Source organism: Schistocerca piceifrons, chromosome 2 (genome assembly GCF_021461385.2).
Source record: "Schistocerca piceifrons isolate TAMUIC-IGC-003096 chromosome 2, iqSchPice1.1, whole genome shotgun sequence".
In the NCBI taxonomy this organism is placed as follows: domain Eukaryota; kingdom Metazoa; phylum Arthropoda; class Insecta; order Orthoptera; family Acrididae; genus Schistocerca; species Schistocerca piceifrons.
In genome coordinates this window covers 831,623,133-831,635,678 of record NC_060139.1, presented here as the reverse complement: position 1 = coordinate 831,635,678, position 12,546 = coordinate 831,623,133, and the positions used below count along the sequence as shown (strand labels likewise).

General features: G+C 43.3%; 1 protein-coding gene across 3 annotated transcripts in view; it reads right to left on the bottom strand.

Moving 5' to 3' along the window:
* LOC124774986 (probable poly(ADP-ribose) glycohydrolase 2) overlaps positions 1-12,546 on the bottom strand; it is a 451,377-nt gene that overhangs the window by 133,382 nt on the left and 305,449 nt on the right. For all 3 annotated transcript variants that reach the window (XM_047249731.1, XM_047249732.1, XM_047249730.1), the window contains one exon: positions 6,058-6,195. In XM_047249731.1, coding sequence (XP_047105687.1) covers positions 6,058-6,188 — 131 coding nt within the window. In that variant the 5' untranslated portion in view covers positions 6,189-6,195. The remainder of the gene's footprint in view (positions 1-6,057; positions 6,196-12,546) is intronic.

Below are 12,546 nucleotides of genomic sequence, written 5' to 3'. Positions count from 1 at the left end.
TTCATGAGGTTGTCTCCATATCGGTACACGCCCGTCCATTGGAAACGAGACTAGTCAGACCAGGCAACATGTTTCCAGTCAACAGTCCAATTTCGGTGTTGACGGGATCAGGCGAGGCGTAAAGCTTTGTGTCGTGCAGTGATCAAGGATACACGAGTGGGCCTTCGGCTCCGAAAGCCCACACCGATGATGTTCTGTTGAATGGCTCGCACGCTGACACATGTTGATGGCCCAGCACTGAAATCTGCAGCAATTTTCGGAAAGGTTGCACTTCTGTCACGTTGAACGATGGTAGTACGGGAAAAACCCCACTTGGTCGCTGTGTCCCATCGCTCGTGCGTCGACTACAACACCACGTTCAAACTCACTTAAACCTTTATAACCTGCCATTGAAGCAGCAGTAACCGCTCTAACAACTGCGCCAGACGCTTGAGGTCTTATATAGGTGTTGCCGACCGCAGCGCTATATTCTTTCTGTTTACGTACTCTGTATTTGAATAAGCAAGCTTATACCAGTTTCTTTGGCTCTTCAGTGTATTTGCAGTAGTGATTTGATAATGCACCATTCTTGATTTGTCGGACATACTGATCAGGGACCTTATTGCTTTATGCTTTTTTGTTAGAATTTACCTACCATTGTGAGAGAAATGGATTTAAGAATTAATTTTGCAATTTTACAGGGTTATTACAAATGATTGAAGGGATTTCACAGCTCTACAATAACTTTATTATTTGAGATATTTTCACAATGCTTTGCACACACATACAAAAACTCAAAAAGTTTTTTTAGGCATTCACAAATGTTCGATATGTGCCCCTTTAGTGATTCGGCAGACATCAAGCCGATAATCAAGTTCCTCCCACACTCGGCGCAGCATGTCCCCATCAATGAGTTCGAAAGCATTGTTGATGCGAGCTCGCAGTTCTGGCACGTTTCTTGGTAGAGGAGGTTTAAACATTGAATCTTTCACATCACTATGCGTGAAACTTGCCCGCACGCGTTCAACCGTTTCTTCGCTCACTGCAGGCCGACCCGTTGATTTCCCCTTACAGAGGTATCCCGAAGCCTTAAACTGCGCATACCATCGCCGAATGGAGTTAGCAGTTGGTGGATCTTTGTTGAACTTCGTCCTGAAGTGTCGTTGCACTGTTATGACTGACTGATGTGAGTGCATTTCAAGCACGACATACGCTTTCTCGGCTCTTGTCGCCATTTTGTCTCACTGTGCTCTCGAGCGCTCTGGCGGCAGAAACCTGAAGTGCGGCTTCAGCCGAACAAAACTTTATGAGTTTTTCTACGTATCTGTAGTGTGTCGTGACCATATGTCAATGAATGGAGCTACAGTGAATTTATGAAATCGCTTCAATCATTTGTAATAGCCCTGTATTTATGGAAAGATTGTATGTGTGAAGTTTAATTTTTAAACTTCTTGGATTATAGTTACGTGATTTCAGAAGAAGCTTAACTGTTACTGAAGTTTCATCAAATGTTATTAAGTCGAATAGTATGGGATTGATACTGAATTCATTTAACCCAGAGTCATTGTCCACATCCCAAGAGTCAATTTTCAATTTATTGAAAACCGTTATTAAAAATTATGAACCACGAGTGATAGCAATATCTTTTAGAGAACGTATTGCACCTTTTCGTATCTCATTAGTTAGATTTTGCAGCTTTGTTACCGAGACGCGCTGTAGCTACGAGAGCATTTTGCACGGTATCAAAGTACATTGTCAAACTTTGTGATAACAATAAGTTTAAGACAGGGCATGATTTTCTTAGAATTCTCGCAGCTAGATTTCTCTAGGCATTCTCGCAGTTGAAGTTTGTCACTAACAGTCCGCGTTACAAAAGCATCAGCTAGGTCTGGTCTGTGCACCAGAGGAAGCCCAAAGTTTAGCATATAACAGATATTTAACTTAAAAAGACAGTAAACATTCCACATCAACTTACTTTAAAACAAATTTAAACAGATAACTTTCAGCAAAGTTTAGCATATAACAGATCATTTAACTTAAAAAGACAGTCAACATTCCACAGCAGCTTACTTTAAAACAAATTTAAACAGATAACTTTCAGTGTGTAATTGGTATAAGGCTTGTTTTTTTTTAAACAGATAACTTTCAGCAAAGTTTAGCATATAACAGATCATTTAACTTAAAAAGACAGTCAACATTCCACAGCAGCTTACTTTAAAACAAATTTAAACAGATAACTTTCAGTGTGTAATTGGTATAAGGCTTGTTTTATTAAAATAGTCATGCAGTCACTAGCAGTAAAATATGTGGCCAGAAAAAGGCGTTTCTAGAAGCTCCTAACAGTAGAAATTGTTGTTATGAGGACAAGACTTTTAAGACTACTCTTGGTAGGCGGACTGCTCAGCGCACTGGGCTTCTAATCTAGGTGGTGTTGCCTTGACACAGCAGCAGAAAGAGGCCCACAGACAACAGGGCGCCCAAAGACAATGCTGGACACAAAACCGGCACCACATGGCTATGTCCTATCCGTGAGATCTCTGTGGCGTTATCTTCCAACAAGATAATAATAGAACCCATTTCAGCACCACGTGTTACAAACCCTCTCAAGGCCACGACGTGGCGTGATACGTTCTGCGACCGGCCGCACAAGGCCGAACACAAAGGACGAGTCCAACGGAATTCGATTAGTAATAAATCAAGTGACAGACTAGGGACCCCTTGATGGTGAACAACCCGCTGTTGGCTTCATAATTTAAGTGCCAATTTTATTTCGAAGTACTTAAAAATGTAATCGCTAATAATAATTCTTGACATACTATGGGATGAATATTTGGAAATAGATTTCGGTTGCTGTCATCTTGAGAGGTGTAAATAATTTCTCAAGAAGGTGGCAACTAGTAAAAGCGATTTAAGAATGAAAGAACCGTTTACGAGACGCGTAGGAATACAGCAAATCATGCCGTTCCGACGGCTGAGACTGTGCCAGGATAGGGAACCTATGGGAGAAAAGGAGGTGAACAGTTTCAATGTTCCAGGAGGCGAAGACCAGTCAACCAACCGTCCATTAGGATGGCACAGACGCTAATTTTTGAAATCGTCAGCTTATCAGAGTGTGGTTACAGCCACATCTGCCCAGACCGTCCAGTCTACCGAGAACGACTCGCAGCTGCGGCCTCGTTACCGTTCACGACCAGGTCTTGTTACACGCATTGAACGACATGCTGTGGCACACTTAACTGTTTATTACTCTGAAAAGAGCTGAGCAATGTCAGTTTCGCCGTTTAGCTCGTTTCGTGATCCCCATTATATTGCAATATAACGGCAGAGCGGCTGCGCCATCCATGCGGTAAGATGCATCCAAGTCTGCAACCCCCTTCTCCCCCCCCCTCTTCTTTTGTCACCAGGATCCGCTTCTCATGGTTCAGCATTCCCTCTTCGATATGTTCTTAGTTGCGTATGTATAGATGTGGTTCAATATTTGTTTTCATTGTCGATTCGTGCTTGCGTAATGTCGGTGAAGACAGCCTTTGGCTACAATGTATTCTGTTCCATTCAGATTTGAGAATATATCTCTGTTTTTATTACTTCTAAATCTTTTTATTATTAAAGTTGCAATTTCGTATCACATTTCCTCACTATAAAAAGAAGTAAAGTGTCCCAAAATGGTCAGTTTGGAGCGCTGTAGATGGGTCGAACAGGTAACAGGCAGTCACGCGACCCTCCATCACCTCGGTTCGCTCACCCGCCATTTTGTACCCACAGCAGTGACATGGCGCCGGTCATGCTGCCGTACGACCTGTCATAGTGGCCGCGGTCTGTATTTACCTGTCAGTTTTATGGAGTCAGCGCGGGAAGATGGTTCAACGTGGATGCATGACAGAATGGAGTTATCATATTTGGACATGCCCATGTCCACACTGTGATCGAATTTCTCCAATTTTTTTGTGTATCAATGTGGACTACCCAACATGTCGACAAGCAATGGTTCACTTGTTGTAGCCACAAACCATGGCGTAAGAACAATGATTGTAAGAAAAACTGAACCAACTGTGACTGCAGTTGGATATCATGCCTTGTCAACGACAAGCGGTTTCAAACCCAACAGGAATCGAATCTGTCAGTGAAGGCAGGACATTTGGTGTCACGTACCTCATGAAAGGCCACTCGCTGCCCAAAGTGGCACATTGTATTACATTTCTACTATTGGCTGCACAACCTCAACTGGACGTCAGATGACTAGAGATGTGTAATATGGACTGACGAGTCGCGATTTTGCCTCTTTTCAAAATATGTGGGTCGTCTGGTGCATCGACAGTCCAATGAGGCGTTTAAAATGCAGTGTGTGGAGGGTGTAGTGGTTATGTGTGATGTTTTGGAGATGCTTTTCATATGCTCCTTCAGGTTGTTGTCAACCTGAACCAAGATACACTCCTGGAAATTGAAATAAGAACACCGTGAATTCATTGTCCCAGGAAGGGGAAACTTTATTGACACATTCCTGGGGTCAGATACATCACATGATCACACTGACAGAACCACAGGCACATAGACACAGGCAACAGAGCATGCACAATGTCGGCACTAGTACAGTGTATATCCACCTTTCGCAGCAATGCAGGCTGCTATTCTCCCATGGAGACGATCGTAGAGATGCTGGATGTAGTCCTGTGGAACGGCTTGCCATGCCATTTCCACCTGGCGCCTCAGTTGGACCAGCGTTCGTGCTGGACGTGCAGACCGCGTGAGACGACGCTTCATCCAGTCCCAAACATGCTCAATGGGGGACAGATCCGGAGATCTTGCTGGCCAGGGTAGTTGACTTACACCTTCTAGAGCACGTTGGGTGGCACGGGATACATGCAGACGTGCATTGTCCTGTTGGAACAGCAAGTTCCCTTGCCGGTCTAGGAATGGTAGAACGATGGGTTCGATGACGGTTTCGATGTACCGTGCACTATTCAGTGTCCCCTCGACGATCACCAGTGGTGTACGGCCAGTGTAGGAGATCGCTCCCCACACCATGATGCCGGGTGTTGGCCCTGTGTGCCTCGGTCGTATGCAGTCCTGATTGTGGTGCTCACCTGCACGGCGCCAAACACGCATACGACCATCATTGGCACCAAGGCAGAAGCGACTCTCATCGCTGAAGACGACACGTCTCCATTCGTCCCTCCATTCACGCCTGTCGCGACACCACTGGAGGCGGGCTGCACGATGTTTGGGCGTGAGCGTAAGACGGCCTAACGGTGTGCGGGACCGTAGCCCAGCTTCATGGAGACGGTTGCGAATGGTCCTCGCCGATACCCCAGGAGCAACAGTGTCCCTAATTTGCTGGGAAGTGGCGGTGCGGTCCCCTACGGCACTGCGTAGGATCCTACGGTCTTGGCGTGCATCCGTGCGTCGCTGCGGTCCGGTCCCAGGTCGACGGGCACGTGCACCTTCCGCCGACCACTGGCGACAACATCGATGTGCTGTGGAGACCTCACGCCCCACGTGTTGAGCAATTCGGCGGTACGTCCACCCGGCCTCCCGCATGCCCACTATACGCCCTCGCTCAAAGTCCGTCAACTGCACATACGGTTCACGTCCACGCTGTCGCGGCATGCTACCAGTGTTAAAGACTGCGATGGAGCTCCGTATGCCACGGCAAACTGGCTGACACTGACGGCGGCGGTGCACAAATGCTGCGCAGCTAGCGCCATTCGACGGCCAACACCGCGGTTCCTGGTGTGTCCGCTGTGCCGTGCGTGTGATCTTTGCTTGTACAGACCTCACGCAGTGTCCGGAGCAAGTATGGTGGGTCTGACACAACGGTGTCAATGAGTTCTTTTTTCCATTTCCAGGAGTGTATTTGCGAGGGCTATTCATAAGTTAACCTCAGACTGGCTAATGAACAAAGAAATAATAGATCTCTGTTACACACTGTACAATCTGTACTTAAATGTTGACAATTCTTCTGCACGTAGTTTCCACCAAAATTCCAACAGCTGACTTTCTGATCTGATGTACTTACGATTTCAACATGGTTCAGCAATGTTCTTGCACAAAGGGCGGTACTGAACAAAGAGAGATACTCACTTGCACATGGTGTGTATCTTCTGCATGCCATCGACCAGCTCCTGCGGCGTGCGGGCGAGGGCGAGCTGCGTCAGGTGGCGCTGCACCGTCGGCCACCACGGCAGGTCGCACGGCAGCATGACCAGCGCCATGTCATTGCTGCGGGCACAAAATGGCCGGTGAGCGAGCCAAGTTACCATGTTGGAAGTGAGGGGACGCTGACATTAACGAAAAGGAGGAAGCCGCCACAGTACGCCTAACAGCATCACCAGAGCTATGACATTGCTGTGGGCGTGGAGCCAGTCAACTATTAATTCCATTATGGCAGCTATGGTACTGTCTGTACAGGAAGGGGTGAAAGGTTTGCAAACGAAGGTACAGTGATGTTTCAGAAATTGTCTTAATGGAAGGTTGGGCAGTATTGGACAGCGCACTGTATTGCACAAGAGCTCTTTGTAAACTCTAGCACCAGTGGCACTGCAGTATATGGAAGAATACGACTGCTCAGTCGATTTTGAACCAAAAGATCAGTATGTCTCTACGTGGCAGCAAGTTATGCTTTTCGGCGCATGAACTTGATTTTCGAGCGTTTTATTTTATATGCAAATAAACAATATTATATTTCTTTTGTGTTATAGATATAACTGCCATTATTCTGTGTTACAGACTGTGCTAGAGTTTAGTCCAAATAGGAACGATGGGAATGTTAAATTACCACAGCAGTATATTTGGGTTGTACTGTTGAAAGCAATTTTATGTTGTACTTGACAATCTTAAATTTCTAAACATTTTCTTTAACAGGTAAATATTGAGAAACTACAACATACATGGGATGAAAATAACATGAAGGAAGTCATTAAAAAAATCAACTTTTACAATGATAACCAGCAAGGTGAGTGAGAATTTACAGTTCTATGAAGTACATTAGGCTGTCTTTAGGGGTAAACAAAGGGGTGGTCATGAAACCTTTTTAGAAAATAACAAGTTTTTTCCAAGGAGATTGACTGATACACAAGAATAATATTGTATGATCGATGAAACCTTCAATGAACACAGCATTCAGTGCCACATCTGTGAGGGTTTGGGCCCATCAGCATTGTGCCCATACAGACTACATAAATGCTCTAGATGTATGTTTATAAGATTTTATTTTATGTATATTATGTTCTGCATTCTATGTATTGTTATTCAGTGTGTCAAAAAACCATATGATAAATAAATGTTACAAATTTTTCGCTAAAGGTTAAACTAGTATTTTTATTTAGGCCTCTTCTGTAAAAAACTTAATGATTGCGAAATTTTGCTTATTCAACGCTCTACTGACGTAGAAACTCAGTATAAAGATGTGTAGCCTAAATTTTCGTTAGTTTAATGTTTATTTATGGTCCAAGCAAAAACCTTTTTGATGATTTTATGACTTCTTACATGTTACACCTTCATGATCAATGCAACCCTCCAAAAATTTAAATAACCAAAAGCTTGGAAAATTTATAATAAAGCAACGAATATATATTCTTATGACGTTGAGTTTTATGCTTCTATTAAGCATGATTAATGGTGTTGGTTAGTGTTTCTAATACAACATTCAGAAAAAATGATTGCTTTTAGGGGTGGGAGGGAGGGAGGGGGGGGATAGGAAAAGTCAGTAACTACTTCCTGACTTTAAATGCAGAAAATGCTGAAGTTCAAAAATAATAAAGGACTGAAATGGATACTGCTTCACAATTAACAATCAACTAGTTCCCTGTTTTATAATATGCAAAATACATCAAACTTCGGTTATATTAGACACTGTTGTAGATAAAATACAGAAAAGAACAAAAACTATGACTGAAGTTAAGTATTAAATTATAGCTGATACATAAAAACAAAATACGAATTTAATTAAAATTTTGTGTCAGATTTACATGAATCTACAGGAATCATGGAGCCATGTTCTGGGGAACGTTGTGAAGGAAAATTATAATCACACTAATAGATCCAGGACTACTCGCAAAAGCCGGCCGGAGTGACCGTGCGGTTCTAGGCGCTACAGTCTGGAGCCGAGCGACCGCTCCGGTCGCAGGTTCGAATCCTGCCTCGGGCATGGATGTGTGTGATGTCCTTAGGTTAGTTAGGTTTAATTAGTTCTAAGTTCTAGGCGACCGATGACCTCAGAAGTTAAGTCGCATAGTGCTCAGAGCCATTTGAAGCCATACTCGCAAGAATCAAACAATATTCCGCTTGTTTTGAGAACCTATATCTGTCGACAAATATTCCAGATTTATCTCTTACATTCTCTCTTAGGTAACAAATATTAAATGTATGGCATTAAAATGAACTATACAAATAGTTGAGTCTGTAATAATGAATTCACAAATGGCGAGAGAGAGATGTCTTTGTCGGTGAGACAAATTCGATCATAGAAGTATTGCATAGCTCCGACAACAGATTACAAGTAGAAATACAATGAAAGTTCAGATTTTCTATTTTTGCAACGGATTGGCTGTTTTACCGCCTTTAAGTTTATGCGTCTCACAACGATGAGATGCTTCACTTAGACAGCTGTTAAAATACTAAGACAAAAAAAAAAAAAACTAAAAAAAAAAACGACGCACCAGGACGGAATTGTCCGAATGGGGCGGAAATCGGCAGAGATGATGTACTCGTACATGTACACACATTTTAAGAAAAAAACTTCACGATTTATCCAAGAGAAAGAGCTTCATAAACTGAGCCAGTCAATAATGCGTTGCTCCATCTCTGACCCTCAAACAAGCAGTTATTCGCTTGGTATTGATTCACAGACTTGTTGGATGTCCTTTTGAGAGATATCGTGCCAGATTTTGTCCCATTGGCGAGTCGGATCGTCGAAATTCCGAGCTGCTTGGAGAGCCCTGCCGATAATGCTACGAACTTCTCAATTGGGAAGAGATCTAGTGACCCTGCTGGCCAAGTTAGGACTTGACAAGCACGAAAACAAGCAGTAGAAACTCTCGCGGGCGGGCATTATCTTGCTGAAATGCAGTCAGGACTGCCTGCCATCAAGGCAGCGTAAGAATATCGTTGATGTACTGCTATGATGTGAAGGTGCCGCGGATGACAACAAGAGGGGTCATGCTATGAAATGAAATGTCTACCAAGACACTCACTCCCAGATGTCAGGCCGTACGGCGGGGTCCGTGAAGTTTGTATCCCAGCAGTGTGCGCGGCTTCTCCAGACACGTCTCCACTGTTTATCGTGGCTCAGTTTGGATCAGGACTTATCACTGAAGAATAGCGACAGCTTTGAGTTTGTAGATATTTAACTATCGGTAAAAATAAATTGTTACGTAATGGTAAAGAATTATAAAATGAAACTAAGTAACAACTAGAATGACGATCATATCGCAGTATCCTAACGAAAAAAAAGAGTTGTGTGATATATGTGTTCCTTATTGCGGTTGCTGACATATTAGCGGTATTCCTAGATCAAGTATACAGCACACTGTAAAAATGTCAAGTTCAGTCTGCGTGTCATTTAAATGCATCAAACGTAAGGAGGCTTCTCTATGTCCAAAAGCTACGAACCATCCATTACACAGGAGCAGTACCTGGCGTAATCTCGCTGGTGGTATGACTATTCACAACAATCACATTTCCATGTTTATTATGCAGTATGCCGGCTTTGGACACAGGAAAAAAATTTTAAACTCATTTTCCAATTACGAAGTTAAAACTGTAAAAATTAGAAAAAAGTAAGCTTTTGACATTCGTTTTGGTGTCGATGCCGACCATACTGCAAAGTGCTAGTGAAATTGTCTGGAGCAACGTAGTTGTAATTCTAACTTTGCCATAATGGTTAGGTTTTCCAGAGCTTCACTAGCACCACGCTAAGAGAATAATTCTAGAGGACTTTCTATGTAAGAGCCAGAAACATTTGAGTTCTGCTCCTCGTCTACCCTCAGATAGCTCTTTGAACACCACGGTCGACAAAGAGTTGAATAAATAGAAGTAGTAAGTTACCTCTAAAACTATACGTTGCTGCCGATAAGCAATGCCATTCACGTCTCAACCGCAGACTTTTCTTGTTGTACATTATTTTTTTCAGTGAATACAGTTCTACGGGCTGATGGGATCCCCGTCACACTCTGTACCAAATCTGCAGCTGAGTCATCCTTTCTCGTAACCCTAATATACCGAAGATCCCTCGAACAAAATACTCCAGTGGTTCGAAGGAAAGACAGATCACACCTTATCTACATGGAGCGCAGCGTAGTGATCCACATATCTACTGTCCAACATCCTTGCTATCTATCTGTCGTAGAATTATAGAACACATTGTAAGCTCCAATGTCATGAGTTATCTCAAAAAGAGCGACTCCTCCATGCCAACCAGCATGACTCCGACACGACCATATGAAACACAACTCGCACTTTCCGCACATGGTATCTTCAAAACCACTGATTAAGGCAGTCACAAAGATGCGATGTATCTTCGGAAAGGCATTTAACTCAGTGCCACATACACGCTAATTATCGACAGTAGAATCTTACTGTGTACCAAGCGACATCTGTGAACGGACTGAGGATTACTTTGTGGACAGAATGCAGCATCATCATTTAAAACTTCCGAACTGTTAGGCCGTGGTCGACGTACAAAACTTTCTCCTGACGTTTCCTCTCCGACTGCGGAGATATCTTCAGAGGATAAAAGGGCGAACTGCCATTTTACCTCTGAAGATGTCTCCCGCAGTCGGAAAGGAAACGTTAGGAGAAAGTTTTGTACATCGATCACGGCCTAATAGCCCGGAAGTTTTAAATGATGACAGTACCAGCCGTGAAAGCTTACATTGTAGAATGCAGCATGTTATCTTGGATGGAGTGCCAAGGATAGGTGTAGAAGTGTGTTGCGACCCTTGTGGTTGTTGGATATTAATGACTTTGAAGACAATATTAGTAATAACCTCAGACTTTTCGCAGTTGAAACCTTTATCTATAATGAAGTACTGTCTGAAAGAAGCTGCGTATATATCCAGTCAGATCTTTATAAGATTTCAAAGTGGTGCGAAGATTGCCAACAAGCTTTAAATGTTCAGAAGTATAAAATTTTGCGCTTCACAAAGGGAAAAAAGTAGATCGTATGACAACAGTATCAGCGAGTCACAATAGGAATCGGTCAGTTCGTACAAATAACCTAGGTGTAACAATTTGTAAGGATATAGTCTGTACAGGTAAGGCACGTGGCAGGCAGCGGTTCAGTCGTAGAATATTAGAGTAATGGGGTCAGTCTACGAAGCAGATTGCATACAAAGTAGTCGTGCGACCTACCCTAATACTGCTCGAGAGTGTGGGACCCGCACCAAATAGTAGTAACAGGGGATATTGAACAGGTACAACGAACAGCAGCACATATGGTCAGAAGTTGTTTGGTTGACCCATGGTAGAGCGTCACGAAGATGGTGAAAGAACTGAACTGGAAAACGCATGAAGATCGACGCAAGTTAGACCTTGAGAGTCTTCTTACAAAGAGATAGCTTGAAGCGATGAATCTAGGAATACAGTACAACCTCCCGCATATCGCTCCAGTGTGGGTGGCGAAGACAGGAGTAAAATAACTAGAGCGCCCAGAGAGTCCTTTAACCAAACATTCTTGCCGCGCTCCACATGTGAATGGAACGGGAGAAAGCCTTAATACCTGGTAACTGGGGCGTACCCTCTGCCGTGAAGTTCGCAGTGGTTTTCAAAGTATAGATAAAGAATGCGTGGCTAATTAATCATCCAGAACCAATATAGGAAACAAGCTGATATGGTATTCAGGTATCAGCAAGCAAATTTAAAGGCTTAGAATATGAACAAACTCACGTAACATGCCACAAGAATAATGCGCCATACGTTTCATCAAACACCCTTATCAAACTTAGAAACTTACACGGTGTACAGGACTAGCTAGAAAGTTCACAGGAAAGTTTTTGAAGCTCGTTCAAGGACTTTTCTGAGCATTTTACAGAGCAATTATATTTAATTTGATTTTTTATCACTATTCATCTTGTGCCGGCCGGAGTGGCCGAGCGGTTCTACACGCTACAGTCTGGAACCGCGTGACCGCTACGGTCGCAGGTTTGATTCCTGCTTCGGGCATGGATGTGTGTGATGTCCTTAGGCTAGTTAGGTTTAAGTAGTTCTAAGTTCTAGGGGACTGATGACCACAGCAGTTAAGTCCCATAGTGCTCAGAGCCAACCTTTTGAACCTATTCATCTTGTTATCTGAATTACAAGAAAAATATCTGAACTGAGTACAAAGAAAATTTCCACAGTTAGCTCTGTGTGTCTTGTTTGGAAACTAACTTATTCCATTCATCGATGGTGTGTGTTCTTCGCTCTCAAGTTTGCATTTGCTACTGTTTGGTTCTGCTCGGGTTTGTTTCTCCGGTACAGTTGGTCGCATGTTGTGATACACAGCAGTGTGATTAGGTTTAAGGTGATGGAGAGCTGTACGACATGTCTATCGTTCATGGGTTCGCTGAATGCAACGGAAGAGCGGCACAACGA